We start from the raw sequence: 20233 nt of genomic DNA, 5'->3' as shown, positions 1-20233 counted from the left end.
AACAGAAAAGCTGAACTGAGAAACAAGGAAAACTTATTTAACACACACATTCTTCACCCTGATCCATTTCTTTCAGCTATTTTCCCTTCACTCGTTCAGGTTTGAGTCTTACGGCTGGTTTACTGTAGCCATTTAAAGACAATGAGGATTTTATATGACTGCCTAATCACTACAAATTCATCCCAAGTCCTGGCGGTGTCTGACATTTCAGCCCAAACAACCGCACGCTGTTGGAGAACACCCCCCCCCAGCCCCCGTGAAGCACACTCACTGACCTCCCCTTCCAGCAGAACGAGGTCAGCAGGATAACGAGCTCTCCAGATCGATCTGCAAACAGCCTGATTCACAGTTTTTCTCTACGAAAGAGGAGGAAGTTATGAAAGGAGCAGCTTGGACAAAAAGGGCTTCAGCTCCACCCAGTGGTAATGAAAAGCTTTTCACGCCATCCCTCTGGGTACCTGCTCTGGCCTTTCTGAGCTGAGGTACCGGAGGGAGAGCTCTGCTCAACTGCTGCTACTACAGCATGAGCTGCCACAGGCCTGAGCGGTGATCTTGCCTTGCTTGCCTGGGCCTTCAAATCTGGGGGTTAATCGTTGCTCTGATTCTCTACGTCAGCCATCGCCGTCCTCTTTGGTATCCGCAAATTTTGAATGTTTCACCAGCCATCTCCCAAATCGCCAGCTGGCTGGGTGAGCACCACGACCCCACATGGGCCTCTTCTCTCACAGCAGTGATTTTAGGGCATGAAACTGCTCTCTTCTATCATCTATGCATGCATTTTTACTTTTTTATTTATTTTTTTTTTTTCCCCTGATGAGGCACCACCTTCTGACATAACTCTCAAAACTACTTTCAGAACTGGGGATACTTTTAAGGCAGGTTTTTCTCATCTGAGTTTTCAAGAACAGAACGGCTCTCTAAATGAACACTACATTTCGAATGACAGGGACCTTGAGAAATTGAAAGCCAGCTGCAGCTCTGTTAGTTGGCCAACAATTAAATAGTTCGCATATGACCTAATTAATGCTCAAATACACATCAGCAACTCTCAGGCACTAGGGCATAAATTCATGACAACATGAAGGTCAGGCACACACCCTCACCTCATCCACCCCCAAAAACCTCAGTATTGCCATCAGTTAGATGCATTATGCTTTTTGGCCAGCATTGAAGCATCAGTTTGTGACCTTTGGGAGGAGGTTCCAGACTAGATGGACTATGTATAGCTGTCAAACGTTGAAAACCTTTATCCTATTTCTCATCACTTTTGTTGTTCTTCCTACCTCCCCCAGGTATTCTTTCTGAATCTTTTGAATGGTCTCATATTTACCATTTTATTACCCCCATGTAAGTATCATTACCGTGGTTACATTTACACCTCAAAGTATTGAGCCTGTAGCATTTATCCATGGGGTTTGAGATCATAATTAGACGCGGTGCCTAATTTTCAGCTAAATAGGTCAAAACATATGCAAAGTCAGAAATATATTTTAAATCAATGTGCTGTACATAAGCAAAATTGTCCTTTTTTCCTGTCTGAAAAGCTTCTATTCACTTCATACATTCTCTTGTGCTAGTTCTCTCTCACCTATATACAGATGCCCATACTTATTTTCACATTAATAACGTTTTCCACCACAAAACTGGTGTGATATTTTTAGCTATCAAACTATATCACATTCAGCAACTAAGGTTTGAAAATGATATACACACAACATAAAAAACCAGCCAGCCTTTTTTCTCCCGCACGAAATCTAATTTATAAAACCCATATTTCACTTGGTTTTATAGCAGCTATTTTATCTTTCAGCTCATCAGTGACTAAACCAGATAAAGCTAGTTTTATACGTGGTAACAATTTGTACAGTGCATTGAGGAGGGCATTATTGTGGTTTTACTTACAGGAGAAAGGGAAGTGGCTAGTTCACAGAGGCTGCAGCACACGGATATGAATGGCAGTCTACCAAGGGGCATGAATCTGGAAAACAGGGGCGTTGTGCAGGGCAGGTGAGATGAGGCTTCCTGAGGAAACCTGGAAGAGAAGGTTGTACTCTGGCTGCAGCCAAGGAGCCCCTGTCCCCATGTTGCTTCTGCTACCGGGAACACAACAGGGAAGAGTCAGAATTTCCTTGCTTTGAATTCAGCAGGGATTTTGTCATCAAAATACCTCCAAATTTGACCCCTCGTTAGCACACGTCTGTAGCACCGAGGGAATCTGGGAACCCTGCGCTTTGAAATAACACACAATCCTCAAAGAAATCTGTCTTCATTGCCTATGCAGCCTGAGTTTTTCAGCTCACACTTGAAATCTGAGGCCCTGCTATGCGACACCACGCTGTCAATAGCGTCTTCCACCCTCGCGCAGACAGGACATATTGCTAGGCAAGCGTCTCTCATTTCTCACAGCTACACTCGCGTATGCAACAAGGCCAAGAGAGTCAGCTTAAAAGTACTGAAAATACCTTTTGGGGGCGATTCCATACATCGTCCTTGGAGCCCCTGCCCCTGCTGAATCCGGTCACCACCTGCTGGGGTGCGACGCCCTGCACCTGACCGAGCTGGGGTGGCCAGGAAAGCAGCAACTGGAATATTGCCGGGGGGAATTGGACGGGTTCCTTCTCACCCATCCCTCTCCGCTTCTGCATAATTTAGAGGCAGCATATTTTGAAACAGCCCTAACCCTAACCTTTCTCTGCAGATATAATCAATTGCCCATCAATCTCGGGAGAAAGAAAACCCAAGACCGCGTTCTGCATGCTAATTGAACGTCTGGAGCGTACTGTGAGCAAAGCCAGCAGCATCTCTGATGAAATGTAACCCCATCCTCCTTCAGTCTGTGCTCGTCTGCCTACTTTTTGAGTAGTGGTATTGGTGCGTTATGAGATTCTCATCAGTTTAGAGTATTTTTTATAATGCAGGGATTTTATTTTATTTTATTTTTAAATGGAAGTTGTTTTTTTCCACATCATATAGGGAGAGCAAAAGCCATCAGAGATACAGCATGCAAATTTCTAAGAAAAAGGATTCTCTTTACAGCCATTTGATTTGTTTGTTTGTTTTTGTTTTGCCTTTTTTTTTTTTTTCAGTCTTCCTTTTCTATGTCATATAGCAAAGCCAGAAGATAAATATTATCTTTTCTGCTCTTCTGTCACTAGCACAGGCTCTTTCTTTCTGGCCTTTGATTAGGTCTTTGGCCTAATACAGCCTGATGACATAGCTCCAAATATTCTTTAAGTCTCAGGAGAGTTTTCAGGAAGAAAAGAAATTTGCTACCCCTCACCTTTCAAAGATTACCAAAACCATGGGTCATGTTTCACTTCTGTTCTTCCAGGTAGAGTAAGCCCTGGATAGAAACAAGCGTCAGGCTGCTGAACAGATTACTATTAGACCACAACAAACAAACAAGAAAGAAAACCAGGCTTTTACCAAAGTCAGCAGTAAAGCTGAGGGGCAGAAATGCTTTGATATTTTCATGAAACATTAACCTTCAAACATAATTACTACAGCGCACTGAAATTGCAGCTGAAGGCTGCACTGTTGGGGAGCACTGCGGTAAAACTGGCCTGCAGGGCATGAACGTGGCAGGTAAACAAAAGTAGTATCTGTGCAAAGATAATGGGATATGGGTCAAAGCATAAAAAGCATAGCTTTAGGGGATGGAAGTGCTGTTACTGACAGGAGATTTTTGCCACTTTCCACATACCAGCAGAGGTGATGATGACTTGTTTGACATTGCATGAACAGTGATCTTTGAAGACAGACAATACCAAAACATAAGCTGAGCATAAAAACAATGCTGTCCCCATTAAAATCATTGTAAAGTTGAAATCATTGTAGTGTCTCAAAAAGTAATTAAGCTAGATTTACTCTGGACAGTTGAATGTCTACATTTGGCCTTGGGATCTGAGGTAAAAGGAGCAGATGTCTCAGTCTTTTCAAGATATCCAGCTCTATTTTGCGGATTCATGACTTAGGAGCAGACAAAGGATCATCCAAGATCTTCCATGGTTACAGGCTCCCTATATCCTGCCTGAGCTATCCGGTACCTGTAGAATACAGAGGCTGAGACTGTGCGCTTTTCTTCTGAAAATACGATGGGGAGGAGAAAACAGGACAATGGCTGTGGTTTCTGGACCACTACGTCAGTGAGTGTGATACTCATCGTAACCAGAGCACCACCTCTGCAAATAAACCTTGGACCAGGCCACTGCTTCTATCACAGAGGGACTTTAGCTTGTAGCTGGGATGTTTGAGGACGTGGATGCAGCACAGGACAAATGAAAGAGTCACAAAATACTGACAGTGTGCAGCGTCGAGCAGGTCACACTGCCTCCTGGACTCAGTTTCTCCCACTGCAAAACAGAAGCAATGAGGCTTGCTAAAGCTCCTCCCAAAATTACCCAATGAATACTTTGCTCTGGAAATAGGAAGGCCACACAAATACACAGAACTGCTTTCAGTGTTTTAAACAGAACAACCAGAACAGCTTTCTCCAACACTCCACTGAACTAAACATAAAGGACTTCAGCTCACTGTGGCTGAAGCCCTGAGCAAGGCCGTGAGGACAGTGGAGCATCCCTTTGGATTTATCCACATCATCTCAGAAATCTTCATGCTCTGATGAATGTGATAATTTTATGCTTTAAGGACACTAATGCTTTAGTGAGAACTCAGCTCAGGGGATTTTATAGCACTGTTGTTGTCTGCCTTCATCTCTGCAGGGGCTCTTCTCACTTCAGATACGTGCATGACAAGAGAGAGGTTAGCAGAAAAGGCTGGGACTCAGGAAAGTGCATGTCTTACCTAATTTCTCATTTCCACAGTTTGTAGAATACAATCATGAAAAAAATTCAGCTGCTGTGTTGATTTCCAGCTCCTGGCAAAGTGGGCATAACAGAAGGGAGGGAAATAATCTAGCAAATTCCTAAGTGGATGTCATTACGTTGTAGTTTAGTATAAAGTAAAGGTAAGCTCCACAAATACTCTGCTGGGGACATATTATTGCAATCATCAGAGGCAGATAAACTTCATTCAGGATTGTTTTTGACCTTCTTGCCTAGCACATATTTTGTATGGAGCTGCAGAAGCCAACCTTCACAGGATGCTGTGCTCTGAGTAACTCACTAAAATGTGCAGATGACTTCCCAGGGCAAGCAGCACCCTCCAAAACATTGCCTGAGGTGGAACAAAAACAGTCTGCTTTCAAGCCTTGTTTCCAGTGAGCAAACGATCCAGTCCATGTGACAATGTAGGTCCCATTCTCCTTAGCGTTTCTCTTGATTTTGAGCACATGGGAAACTAAAATAGCTGATACGGGTAATGAATTGTTTCCATCCCTGTGAAGGAGATGCAAATTGCTGTGTTCCTATGGCTCCAGCATGGTTTGCGTGGTTGCATGCAGAACAGCTCTGACTGCTGTTCCTACTGTTTGGCTAGCTGATAGGCCAAGTGGGCTTCCATCATGCATTTCTACATGGTGAATTATTAACTATAATGTACAAATCTAAATCAAAACTACAGTCTTTTTTCTATATCGACTTTCAATAGTTTCCTTCCTGTTCCCCCACCTGATGCCCTGTTCTTTTCATTCCAGCCTGTGAGCTCATTCAGTTAATTTAGCAAGATGTTCTGGTCCTCCTGTGTTTGAAGATGGCTTCCAAAGTTGCTTCCTAAGCAGTCTCATTAGCACATTGGTGCTGTTCATGCCAAGGTCAAAATAAACGTTGAACAATCTCAGCACTACAGTTCATGTTTCAGCACGATTTACTACTCTCCTTTTCAGACAGAAACTTACCTTTCAATCTGATAGCAAACTTCTGATCTCCATTTTAAGCAACAGCATTCCACGTTATCCCATACTTGTCCAGAGCTCTGCTAGATGGATCTACTGCATATCCCTTACGTGGAAAGACCCTAACTCCTACTGAGATGTTGTCACCCCATTCACAGAAACTCACAGTTTTTACTTAGTCCTGATGTCTGATCCCAGACTTGCTTGTTGGGTTATAAATGTGTCACAGAAAAGGAGGTTACATGGTAAAGAACACGGTAAACCTTCAGAAATATGGCACATGGATGCTACAGACAAGCACTACCATCTCTTTTACCTCTCAGTTCCTGAAATTTCTTTCCTGAGTTGCAGAGGAAATGCCCAGTAAAAGGAGGAAGGCTGCTCCCCCGGGACAAATGCTGTTACACTGGTTGGTCAGCTCTCCAGCCCAGCAAGCCTGCCTGGGAGTAGCTGGTTCATCCAAGAAGCCTTCTAAACAGAAATTTTCAAGCCCACTCAAAATTCCTCCTCAGTGATACGAAGCAGAGATTAAAGATTGCTGATGCTTTCCTTGCTGCCTGCAGCAGTGCAGTGTTTTATTTCACTTGCATTCTGAATTTCAGGACTGGGACTAAGATCTTCTGCGACCTCCACTTTCCTTCATCTCTCAAGAGCAAGAAAATTTTCCTTCTTCATAAGCTACCTACTCTGGCTAGCTCTGTGTATGAGCAGGGATTGAAATGCCCAGCATGGTTTGTCCAACTTAGGACTCATCTGTGTTGAAATGAAGAAAGCTGGTTATTGTTGCTGTGCATGTGCTCCTCATTTTAAGTTATTTACAACATCAGTACACTACTGCATAGCTATTAATCACTAGATAATTTTTCCTAATAAATATCAATTCTGTGAGAGATGAGCTTCTTAGACCAGTCTGAGGGTGGGAGGAGAGATTTGTTATTTAGCTACTCAGCATCTGCTTTGTCTGCCTTCTGTGTTCCCTGTACTTCAGCAAGACATAAATTAAAGGACAGTTTGTGTGGGAAGTCTATGTGGACTCTATCACAGTGACATATCTTGACGTGGTCTCAGAGAGAATGTGAGTAAATTAGCAGGGATGAGGCTTTCAGGAAAGATGAGCATTACTGACAGCAATTCGAAGTGTAGGGAATTGCAAATGTTATCCCTGAACCAGTTTGCTGATAACACTTGCAATTCTGTAGCATCTACACAAGTGTATTTGCCCAAGATACTCAATGTACCTGTTTTTCATGCTGATAAGGGAGCAGTGGTTAAAGAAACACTTGTAGCAATGAGCATGTTCCTGTCATGCAGGCATAGGGTTTATTTATCAAATTAATTCCAAACTCATTCTAATAGGGGCTCTTCAGATAGTTGTGGCTCTTACGAGCCGAAACTATCTGCACTGGAAACCTGGAGAAATCAGAGAAGAATGGCCATACAGGCTGGTAGCAGTGCAGAATGTACTCAGACACTCACTTACTAAACTATTAAGAGAGAAAAACTAAATGAAAAACTGGAAGCTGCACACAGAGTCTTGACAATGATAAAGCCAACCCTCGTGTGGAAGAATCACAGTTTGGGTAAAATCATAGCTCCAAGACTTCTGACTCACCAGATTTGCTCCCTCCAGCTGCTGGGGTGGCACTTCGCATAAGAAATGCAGCCAGCTTGCCACAAACTGGACTGGGATCAGTTTTAAGTTGAGCAGATTCAACACTGTTGGACTCCTCCATGTTCACCATCAGCTGATGCAACACCTCCAGGCTGCCATTCGGACACGTCCACCACAACTGCCCTCATGACCAAGCACATCCTGTCTTTGACCACAGACAACTGTGACTATCTTATTGGAAGGTGTAACAACTTCACCGTCAATATAGATTTCCTAATGATTTAATTGCATCCTGCTTTGTGTTTGCGGAGTCAGAACCCAAAGTACTGATTTGCTGATACCCTAAAGACTGTGGGGCAACAAGCCCTTTTACCTTTATGCCAACTAGTGTAATGAACATAATTGAAGCAAAAGCCATTTTAATTGTTTAGAACCAGGAAAAGTGAGGCTAGCATTTCCCCTAAGCAGAAAGGTATGGGAGCACAATATACCACTGGTTTGTCCCGTGACAGAGAATAAATCTTTATCAGCAGAGTAACACAAACCTCAGTGTCTCCTATGGCCACAGCCTCATTTCTGATCTTGTCTTTGAAAACCACGTTCATTACCCACAAGCCAAGCCTTGCACAGAGCCCTCTGTGAGCTGGCTGCAGATGCCAGAGTGCAGGCTGGCAGCTGGGGCTGCCCAGCTTGTTCTCTTGTACATCGAGTCCCACGCCAGGAGGTTTCCAGTCACTGGGCTTTAGCACTGGTCAGGCACAAGTTGAGGCGGGCTGCAGCCAAGCCACGCTCCTAGAGCTGCACTACAAGAGCTGCTACCTCTCGGCGTGGGAGGCCAGCTCAGAGCTGCTGGTGCAGGCAGTGGGAGGGTCTCCAGATGTTCCTATCAGCTCATTTCTCTTTTAGGAAGCTCCCCTACTCCTCCTCTCAGCATCTCTGTGACTGCCTGCAGCTTCTTCCTGTGCTAGGAGGTGGCTGAGGAGCGTGGCTGTGGGATGGGGGCAGCTGGCTGCCACCCGGCTCGTGCCTGACCTGGAGCAGCAGCAATGCCAGCCCCTGAAGCTGGGTGACACGACACAAACATCTACGTAAGGCAGATCTGAGTCTGCCACCAGCCTCTCCTCGGATGACTGTAATTTACATGCAGGGTCCCAGCAATTACTGGCTAATGAGATAATTTTAGTAGTTTCTAATGACACTTGAAAAGCCACTGTCAGCACTGTAACTGTAAATGGCTCTTTTTCACTCAGGATTTCTGATCTCTGGGATAACTGATGCTTGCTCTCCACAGACTCCTCTAGTGCTGATACATTTTAGCAGCCAACACAGGAGCTCCTCTAACACTCGGCTTCTGTCCCTAACCAGAGCAGGAAATGCTTTGCATACAGGTGGGAGCACTGATGTTTGTGATATTATGCTAACCCTCTAGGGTACAGTCATCATGGAGGGAAAAAAAGAAAAAAAAGTCTAGCCCTTCAGGAAAATTTCCTAGCAGCTGTCAGACCACCAACGCATTAGCAGAAGTCTCGTAAAAACATGTCAGCCGTGACTGAACAGAGCAGTACTGTGCACGCAACAGGGAACTGCAATGGGGACCACGTACACTGCCTCCTAGGTCTCTCTCTCTTTCCATTTTAGGAACACCGCTTATTCCAACAGCACAGTTGTCAAGTCAGCAGTTGGGGCAGATGGACTTTCCTTTTTCAGCTCCATATTTTGCCAAAGCCACAATCTGGAATCTGCCTGCAGGGAACTTACTTCTTTCAAGAAAAAACAAAACAACCCCCCCAAAAAAAAGAAACACCCAAAAAACACAACACCCACATTATTGAGGGAGTAGCAATCCCTCTGCCCTTCAATCAACCCCCAAAGATGCTATGTACTTTATCAACTTTTTTTAGCTTTGCTGGTTGCTGTGGCAATGCCATTCTGAATGCAGCCCTGTAAGCACAGATCACAAAATGGTTTGGTTTGGAAGGGACCTTAAAGATCATCTAGTTCCAACCCCCTGCCATAGGCAGGGACGCCAGCCACCAGGTCGGGTTGCTCAGGGCCTCTCCAGCCTGGGCCTGAACACCTCCAAGGATGGGGCATCCACAACCTCTCTGAGCAACCTGTGCCAGGGCCTCACCTCCCTCTGAGTGAAATCTCTGAATGAGATCTTGGCATAGCAGGGAGCTACCACTGAGTTTCCCAGCAATGGAGAAAATTCTGAAAGACAGTCTTCCACTTAAACTCAAGCATAAGAGTTTTGATCAGGTCTAGGTTCTTCAGTGATTACTCATCATGAAAAGAATCCAACAACATAAAATGTTGCAGCGGTTTCTGGTACTACCAAGGAAAAGAAAGTCACTCCTTTCACTGCCTTCCCACCAGGGAAATCCTGAAAAGAGGCTTTTGAAAGTACTAAAGGAACTAGTGCACACAGATATTACTGGGGAACAAAGCTTTGAACAGTGAAACAGACCATTTAACCACTACTGAAGTGAAGGGAAAAAGGCGCACATATCCTTAGGAACAAGTCTATGGGCTCAGTCCTATGTGGCCAAAGGGGATGCCTGTCCCTGCATATTTCAGCTAAGTGGGAGGCAGAAGTTAATTTCTGAAGTTAATAATCCCTGGCTGATGAGAACGAAAGTACACCCAGCACCTTTTTAAGGCCTTTACAAAGCAGCTTTTTGCTAGACATTTCTCACTAGCGTCCCCTGTAAGGACAATTCCTCCTTACAGAGACAATGCTGGCTCTGCAAAATGATTTTCTGCACAGAAGTCAACTGCTGAACGTGCACAGGGTGTCAGTCAGGCTACCTGCCAGAGCAGGGGAGCGGCGCCTGTGGCCCTGGCAGGGAAGGCTTGGCCTCCAAGAAAGAAAGAAGAAAACAGCAAGCAGCAAATTTCACTTTCCCTCCTTCCCCAAACGCTGTGTTGCAGGTCAGGGGAGGCTCACCCAAATGCCCAGCCAGGCAGCTTCCACACAGACTTTTCCATGGAGACAAAAACAGCTTCTCCTGGTGGAAGCTGCTCCTCTGGATGCTGCCCCCCAGGTGGTGAATAGTCAGAAATAGCTCTCCCCCATCTTGCTGAGGGCTCACAGAAGTGTCTTAATGTTTTTTCAGCTCCTGCCCTTGTGTTAGCCATGCCACGCTCTTGTATATGGCATCTTGTTCAACCTCTTCCTTTCTACATCTCCCAAAGAGAAGAACATTTCCTTCTACCTCGGCCGAGACACAGAACAGGTAGAACATTCGAGTAGCACTAACATGGACCCTCCAGCTAGGAGCTCTGCACAGGCTGTAGGCTATTTTGAGGCAACCATCTCCCAGGCAGGAATCTACCATAGACTTACTTTCTTCAGCCTTCTGCCCCCAACAGGTTTACTTTGCTCCTAGAAACACAACGGCAATGCATGTGCACAGGCAGCGCGCAGCCACTTGTGAGCCTTCCCGTGATGAACGGGTTACACACTGGTATCAGATATACTCCCAGGAAGGCCAGTCCCTACGTGATACCACACGCCGTGTGATACTCAGCACTTCTTTGGGCATTAGCATAATTTCCTTGTAAATATAGTGGGCCCATAATTCTGAAAATTGATTTTCTTTCATGTGACCCTAAAGACCAGGAGGCTATAAAAGAGTAGTTAATTTAGGGAGGCAAGACGTAGCTCCCATCAATAAATCAGGCACTCCTACAGTAATAATTCATAAAGTGAGTTTCAGGTGGGGTCCAGGATGGACTCTGCCTGTTGACTGACTTACGTGAGCTAATTGTAGGGAGAGAAGCAACAAAGGGTGAGGTGAATGAATGCAGCTACAACTTAGTTGCAACTCTTCCTCCTTCACTGCATGCAGGACTTCCTCCTTGCCAAGCAAAATAGGAACTGCCCTCAACATCTGTATTCTGCTGCATATAGAAGCCTAGACAGGGGAGAAAAGGGACGAGAAGCATCATTCATCTCTATGCTGATTACATTTCATTCTGCATTAGCTTCTATCATCACTCTATCATCCTTCACTTACAGTGTCAACACTAGGTATTTGTACCTCAAAGTCTCCTTCTCTCTATTATTAATGTAATTGCCCTGAGGGTCATATTATAAAGCTGGAAGAACCTAAATGGTGTGGGGAACCTCTATCCTGAGGGCCCTGCCCCTGCCAAGCTACACTGAAGCCTGCAGTATTGATAATAATTCCTCCCGACTTCAGCCAAAGCTGCTCTGCTACTGAGCTGGGCTGACTCAGTGTAATGAAAAGTGGGTTCAGGTCCACAGAACTCACATTTCCAGTTTCATCAGCAGGATTATGTGTTCCCATAGAGCTTAGTAAGGACAAGGACAAGAACTGAGGGGTAGCCAGGCTTCACGTCTACAAGCAAGACATTTGATCCACCTCTAACAGCAAAAAGCAGGAATTTAATACATCTTCTGGAGACATGAGGATATTTAATCTGTGAAAGGAGAAAGGTGAAGGACAGCAACGTGAGATGGATTCTAGTATGAGCAACGACTCTCTCCTCATGAGACTAATATCTCAGTGTAAGCAAATTGGTATTCCACCTGCTAATGGATTTAAGCAGCAGCTGCTGATTACTTAAAGCAGCAGCACACATTCTTACACACAGGAAATCAAAGGCTTTACACTTGCATCCTTTATGCAGGAGGAGTCTTGCAGGGGAGCTTCTCCAAAACAATTTCCCGGCTTTAGCAGGGGAACTACAGGAGTGCTGAGGACAAGCTTCAGAACCCTGCACATTTTATCCAAAGGTCTAAAAATGGGAGAAAAATTTGCACATTCACATACAGCTTTGTACAGTGAAAGTAAGGAGCACATCCAAGGTAAAGCAGAATTTAACATCCTCAGTAGGATACAACACTTCATTATCAGATGCTTTGGATAGCTACAGAGAAGCCCAAAGCACTGAATGTATTTTCCTAGTGCCATCCTAGCCCTCACTTGTGCAGAGCTCCTGCTGCTCTCCCTCAGTTTCTTCCCTGCCTCACTACCACCACCCTCATGCTGCGCCTCCTTCCTCCCAGCCCTGCCTTTCCCTGCCCATCCCTCTTCCATTTGGATTTTTTGTCCCATCCCCTCTCCCCATTCCAAAGCCAGGAGGGTAAACTTGATACCGAGACCTCTGTGCCCCACTAGGGCTCCATCATCCTACCCCTTGTCTCACCAACCTCTGCCTTGCCTGGTCACATCCTGGCAGCTGGGCCTGGCTTTCCCCCTGCACACTGCCTAGTTACCCCAGAAGAGCAGGAAACTCTCCTGGGTGGGTGCTGGCAAAATGGACAGGACACAGGTGTGGGAATGTATAGCTGCATCCATCTTCGGAGATGTTGTTTGTGCTGCCCTCATGCCCAGAAGCATCAGGCTCCCGCTGTTTTGGGTTCTGTACAAACACGCAGGAAGACAATCCTGGCATGGAAAACTTACAGCCTAAGCAAGAACAAGGCACAACACGCAGGGGACTTGAACAGAACAAAGTATAGGGCCAGGGTGGAGGTGCACAGTAACAACTAGAAGTTTGCTGTGTGTGTTTTGCAGGCTTCAAAGCTGTGGAAAAAATAATAGCAGGTAAAATGAAAAAAAAATATCTTAGCAAGACATCCCTTTTATAGATTTTACATTCAATAAGAAAGGGTTTTCTGACTCACTGTATACAAGATCCATTACATATATGAAAGGATAAATAAAAATTACTTAGAATCCAGCATTTTACGTTTGTTATGAAATAAATATTCCTCTGTATGTCCATACTTCAAACACTGCATCTTTGAGCTGGTGTGTGAGAACCTGTAAAATAGGAATTCACTGAGCAAGAAAATTGGTCACATTCACTGGTCCAATATGAGAGGCATAAACACATTAATTAATACCAGGTAGGTTTTTTTTTTCCACCACTTACTATTACACACAAAAAAAATCCCCTGTCCCAGAGCAGCACCCAGCAATTCTCCATGTCTCCACAGCTTGTCGCTCTCTCACTCCGCAACGCCAGCCACCTCCCAGCACCACAAGCTTCAGAAAGCGAGAGGTTGCTGGCACGGGGAGGCAGCGCTCAGGGCTGGCCACCCCATCAGAACATCCATGGAAACATGAGAAAGGAATTATTCAGCCACGGACCCCCCCCGAGAGCTCTAGGTGTCAAATGCAGTCTGTCCCAAAACATTAAGTTACACTGCGTTTCCCTCCTCCCTCTTAAGTTACACAAAACACAAGAACAACCTGAGAGCAGACAGAAGAGAATTTGAAATCAGCATAGGTTTACTGAGTCCAAACTGTTTAAAGTTAAAGTTTATTTGTATTCTTTGTAGGAATATCAATAAAAGACCTCAAATGTATCTATATCTGTACATATTACAAGAACCTTCAAAAATTATTCACAAAACAAAAATAAATCTTCTTTAGAACAAACCCAGGCAATGAAATGCAGAAATGGATCTCAGAGACCAAACAGTCCAGTGCTACTAGCATAAAAATACGGCTTGAAAAACAAGTTTATTACTTTTTAAGGTGTACTTTGTTGAAATAAAAAATAAATTATTTAGAGCTATCATTGCAAAACAGTTCTGTGTAGTAACACTCTTATTAAGGCCCTTGAGACAGAAAATCTATTTTTACAGGTAGGATTCCTGGCAGGCATGATCTGTAATGACATGCTCTTTCTCATGGGAGTTAACTTACTGTGGGGAAGGAAATACCTAAAAGCATTGGCCTAAATTTAACCCTTTTTGCTCTGTCACACTCAGCTGGATACCCGTGGCTGACCATGCTAATCACAGATTTTATTATTATTTACATTTAACGGTTCAACTCGGACAGGGATTGTTCTCCAGAAATGACACAGACATTTTCGCAGAACACAAACAGGATTCATACATACATGGTGACCTCAGCAGATAAATATTGCTGGCACACTCCGCAGGTGCTGCTGTAAAACTGATTGGCTTCAATCACTGAGTTTTCAGATGAAGTTAGAAGCTGGTGGGTTAAAGCAAGCATTAAAACATGAAATTAATATATGACGTAAAAATGACAAACCAAAGCAATTGCAAGAACATAAAATAAAATCCATTTTTTTTGATGATTTATTAGATGGATACAGAATTTATTACTGGATACAGCTCAAATTTTCTAACTAGAAAACATACACATCCCTTTCTTTCCACGCTTCTCTGGATCCCCTGCTTAGAGTTATTCCCCTGGGGAGGAACGTTGCAAAATGTGTAGCTGTATGAATCTGTGCTTTTACACATGGCATTTCCAACACACCAGGGATGTAATAGTTGGTACCTCCTGGATGTGAAACGTGCCTATTCCCCTTAAAAAAGGGGAATTTACAGGACACCACTCAAGGCTGGGCTTCCTCAGTTACCTATCCTGTAGCACTCTGGTCACCCTGTGTTGTGCACACACTCCACAGACACCACATATGACGTGGCAAAAGGCCACGGTGCTACAAAACGCTGCTGCTTCCCTGCCCTGCCAGGGAAACCCCAAGCTTTCATGGATAACCCAGAAGGCCGGGTGGGTTTGCGGTCTGGGGAGAGTCATCCTGGAACAGCATTGAGTAACGCGGCCAGCAAGGGACAACTTTTCTGTTTTGGACTTAGGAATATACGAGTATTACTCTGACAGATTATTATTTTTTTTCCTGCACTACTTCGGCTGTTTCTAAATGATAGCAGCAGTTGCTTGCAATAGCATTAGCGCAGCCAGATGCTTTTGCTGAATGTATGAACCAAAACCTAAGGTCTATAATGCTTATCATCCAATTTTTTCCACTATTTTCTTTCACTGCTGCAGAAACCCACTGGTATTAGTCTTAATACAGACGAGATCAGGCCCAGTTAGGGTTCTTGCTTGAAAACAGACAGACCTTTTGGCTGCCACGTGGCTTAGCATCACTTGAATTTTATCAGACTGGACAGAATAGAAGCTGGCATTTTCACATATTGTCGGCTTGAAGCAGCTTAAAATTTCTCTAGAAGGCTGCTTGGTGACAAACTAGGAGAGACAGCTGCCTGCTGAACTCAGGAGCAGAATGTTTTGTGCTGCAACTAATCAATTTTAGTCTTGCAGCATTTTGAGGCTGCAACCTTCACCTCCTTTTGGGTCAACAGGCAGCTTCTCTTCTGCACAAGGAGAGGAGTGTATTTTGCACTTGAGGGTAGAAATTGAAATAGAAGAGAAACAACTGGCCTACAAACTAGCTGACTATGGTATCAATGGGTCAGACTCTTTCAGAACGGCAACTTTTCCCAGTCTAATTGCTTAAGAAATACATAGGAGAAGGTGCATCATTCAGAATGATACAGCCCTGAAGAGCTCACTAAAACATAGCAACCTTGGTTAAATTTCCCTCCAAAACAAAATCTGCAGTGAAATGTTGCCCTATTGCATTTCTCTGCAGAAATCAAAGGGGACTCCTTGTAGGCTTCAGCGTTGAGCCACACAGCGCAGCCAATGCTCTCTGACAGACCACCAGGAAGCTGGGGAGCTCTGGTGAAATGTGTTTCCCAAATTAATGCTACACTAATGCTGCAAGCATGACATACCTGCATCTGCCTTGTTCTAGTCAATGTGTTCCTAGGGCTGCTTGCTCTCATGCCTCAGTCGCAGAACACCCATACTATTTGCCCTGGGTACTTAATGACCAATACACGTGGCCATCTGCGAAGGCTACTTCGGGGAACAAATTGCCCAAGATGCAGCTGTGTAGTTAAGAACATAGCAAAGGGGAGATGCAAATCACACAAAAATGCTCAACTAAAAGGGGGATTGCAAAGGTTTCTTATAAAAGAGAAAACTACTCACAAGTCTGATTATTACACACCAAGAGTGCCTACGGCTGTGAAGCATGAAGGAGGAAGGAAAGGAGAAACTGAAAGGCACACTTTGAGGAAATAAACAGAGGTCAGCAGTTACCCAGAGCTGGAAGACGATTTGGAAAGTATCGAGAAGAAATCACTACTGAGCAAATGCAGTGCACTGCCCTGGGGGCATCAAAGACAGTGCTGACTTGGCTACAACAGGCCAAGAAGCAGAGCAGGATGCTGCCTGGCCTGTAGCACCACGTCACGTTCGAGCAGCCAGAGAGAGGCTTTGATCTGAAAGAACTAAGCACTGAAGATAAATCCCAACTCACTGCAGACAAGTCTCCTCTAGATGCAAATACCAGCCTTGTGAAGAGAGATTTACACACATTTTCCTCATCCATCCTACAGTGCAGGAGATGTGGTCTCTGTATTTATGCATAGTTAGTAACGTAACATACTTGTGTGACAATGTTTAACCAAAGCATCTTAACTCACAATAATCAAGGTATAACAGTTAACGTAGTGTGCTCTGTCACAAACTGAAATTCGCCCACTGAGGCAAGATTAATTCATTTGCAAACAACAAACAAACTTGACAACAGACACTGAACTTGGGTCCTCAGTATTGCCAATTGTTCATGTTCAAGGCAACATGGGTCCGTTTCAAGCAGTCATGGAATCGGATTAGAAATTGCTACATTTTTAATGTAGTACAATTTGAGAGATTCATAAATTAAGGCCAGAAAGGATAATGAGATATCAGCTCTGACCTTGTCCCTAGCATAGGCTGCACAATTTCAGGCAGGTACCCCCATATTCATCTCATTAACTTGTTCCTCCTTGAAGCCTGAACTGTTTTTGCTAAACACATCCCACCTCAAGGCATCCTTTGGAGGTTTTGTCCCATTTTTGACGTCAGCATTTCCAATTTCCAAAACTTATCTGAACAGTTAATCATATTCACTGTTATTAGTATATTCCTGCAAATTAAAACTTGAATTGCTGTTGCAAAATTTTTATTTACTTTCAGAGTTTGGGGGCTAGAGATGTATACCACCAAGTGAAAGGCAAGAGTGGCACACTACTGCTTGCCTCTAGAATCTGGGACTTTAAAAGAACCTCAGACTAAATATTGGGGCATTTGATAAAATCATGAGAATTGGCAATACTGTGCAATTTATTGTTAATCTTTTACTATTTGTCAATGTCACTATCTTCCGTGAAAAGGGCACTTCGTAATTGCACTGACATACAGCCTGTAAATACGCTTCTGTGAAATGCAACTGAAAGTAATCACAGGTGAAAGTTCAGTCAAAACTCCTTAAGAAAAGATGGTGTGTACAACACTTAAAAAAAAAAAAAAAATCACCCTTAAAAGTATCCAGTGGAAATGGAAGATCTTTTAACAAAAATGTGCAGAAAGCATCTTTCATTGGAACTCGACAGGTTAAGCTAGTGGCTGAACTAGTGAACCTGAACGAAACAGAGTTAAAATAAAGAAATCTGCTAGGAAAATTGAAATTTTGCATACAGAAGTCTACTTTGCTGGGCATTGGCACCCTTTGGTTAGCTCTTTCCTCAGAGCATTAACCTGATTGTTCCTGATGGAGTGCAGAGAATGAATTCAGGATGCCACTGCATGGTGCATAAAGTGAGGATTGGATAGAAATTAAAAATAATAATAATAAAAAAGGTATTTACAGGTTTGTAAATTCTCAAAACAGAAAATATAAACTGCATTAGAACTGGGGTAAAAAAAGACAGAATCCTACCTTGAAAACTGCAGATTCCCTCTGTCTTTTTGATGGGGAGCCTGACTGTGTGCAAATGCAAGGAAACAAGCTCACTGCTCCAAGTTTTTACCTTGTTCAGAAAGACTGACATTTTTTTTTGCTGGAATCCTACCCAAGGTAGGTACAGGATCCGGCAAGAGTCAACTTCCTTGCTAAAATGTTCGCTATTGAGTTGGCATTCAGTTACAGAACAGCTAGAGAAGAGGGGAATAAAACCAGCAGATGAGTTTTCTTACAGAGTTCATTTCACTACTATTTCACTCCACTCGTGTACTTGTATCAGTCAGCCTGATATATACAGCTGCTATCTAATGTAACCCACTGCTCAGCTCGCTCTCACCCACAACACACATGCACTCACACTCCCCTCTTCCCCCTCCAAGGACTGCAGTGCTTTCAACAAGAGAAAAAAATAATAATAAAAATAGCAATAATTAAAAAAATCTACAGTATTCACTTCCTTTTGGTATATTACATCGGCATTTTCTGTACATGACCCAAGAGCTCCAGCTATTTACACAGTGATATGGAAGGACTTGTTCTCGGGAGCCCGATTCTCCTGGCCTTGCGTGGGGAATTAAAGCCCACCGTTCAGAGTTCTTTCTCTTTTCCTTTTTATTAGCAGCATTATGTAAACCTGTAAGGGGAAGGGGGCTATTTGGGGAGTTTCTCGAGTCTGCTCCTCTTGCCCTTCTCCTGGGGAGATGGCCGGCAGCATCTGCCCGGTTAGCAGCTGCTGTTTTTGAATTCACCATTCTCCGTGATGGAAAGCTTGGTGGGGTTGGTGGGGGAGATGCCATTGCGGACTTGCATGCTGTAGCGCTCCTTCACTTGCGTCAGGGCACTCATCAGCCGCGTGTTGGCAGAGTCCAGGGACACGATCCGCTTCTCCTGCAACAAACACCCCACAAAGTCAGAGCTCCTTCCCAAATAAAACGCCTTTGCCCCACAAGCTTGCTTTACGGGGATTTTCCAGGCCCCGGGGCTGTGACAGTATCTTCAGATGGTTTCTAGGCAGAGGCAGCTTTGCTAACATTGTCTGGTACGATGGGATGTCTGCCTCTTTCTGTTTTCTTGGGGTAACGTGGCCCTGTGCACCGCGGGCTTTCCACATGCCTGTCCAGCCCTCCTGGCCTTTTTGCATGATGGAAGGTGAGGGTGAGTCAAAGTTACATTGGTGAACTGGTGCAGTCACAGTGGCTTTATCCAGACAGCCTCTGACTGAGGCAGATGGAAATGTGGTATTTTGCCATGGAAGGGGGAAGAGGGGGGCACGGGTGTTGGCGTTAATAACAACAATAGCCAATATTTCTTTTTAATATGTTAGAAAAACAGAAACAGGCAGCAGAAAATAAAAGTGGTGGAAGTTTCATCTGGCAGAGAAAAGTGCAGGTGGTATCTAATGGCCATTGTCTCTCTATTTTGGATGGAATGTGCTCAGAATAAACTCATGGTATGTCTGAAATTAAAAAAATAATAATAAAAAAAGCAAATAATGGCAGCCTGCAGTCACCAGCAGGGGTGAGGGTGCAATAGCAACACAGAGAAGAAGCAGCCAAAAGCTAAAACTAAGGGGTTACTTGAGGTGAAGGAGAAAGGGGGCGGTGTGGGTGGAGGGGAGATGCCATCGACAGAACACAAAGAACAAACACTGAACACACTGCTCCTAGACCCATTCCAGCTCAGAGGGGCTCCCGGGCTCTGCCGAATCCTGGGTTCCCACGTTTTGATACTTCCAGCCTCCCCTTTTAGCAAAAGTCGTCAAAAAGCTAAAGGATATACACTGAATTTCTTTAAAAATAAATCAAATTGAAAACCCACCAACGCAACCCAGCCTACTAACAGATAAACCATCTGCATAGGGACTCAGTGCTGGAGGGGCAAGCTGAAGACTTGGTGGCATGATTAGAAATGGCAATTTTTGTCTTCCCTTTAAAAAAAGTGCACACACAGCAGCAGCAGAGATGGCAGCAGGTAAATACACCCTTCGTGCTGCCAGCTGATTGGCTTTTTTTTTCTTTGTGAAGGAAAAACACCTAATTACTTGACTGGAAAAAGCTGCATGCAGGAACTCTTCTTCCCAGTCCAGCCCATTGAGAAACAAAAGGGAAGAAAAATTATGTACAGAAGGCACAAACAGTAAGGGACAGTTCAGGCAAACTGCTGAGGAGACAAAAGTGCTGCACCAGCCCCTCGAGGTTTTGATCCCAGCACAT

The 20233-nt window shown here is 44.2% G+C and overlaps 1 protein-coding gene across 3 annotated transcripts in view; it reads right to left on the bottom strand.

The window, feature by feature from the left end:
- Positions 1-13674: 13674 nt before the first annotated feature.
- Positions 13675-20233, bottom strand: part of RASAL2 (RAS protein activator like 2) — a 174783-nt gene continuing 168224 nt past the window's right edge. For all 3 annotated transcript variants that reach the window (XM_084291410.1, XM_084291411.1, XM_084291412.1), the window contains exon 18: positions 13675-18908. In XM_084291410.1, the coding sequence (XP_084147536.1) occupies positions 18744-18908 (165 nt within the window). In that variant the 3' untranslated portion in view covers positions 13675-18743. The remainder of the gene's footprint in view (positions 18909-20233) is intronic.

The sequence above is a fragment of the Netta rufina genome (genome assembly GCF_964035555.1).
Source record: "Netta rufina genome assembly, chromosome: 8".
Lineage (NCBI taxonomy): Eukaryota > Metazoa > Chordata > Aves > Anseriformes > Anatidae > Netta > Netta rufina.
Note: the sequence above shows the minus strand (reverse complement) of the source record. Positions and strands in the feature narration are given on the sequence as shown.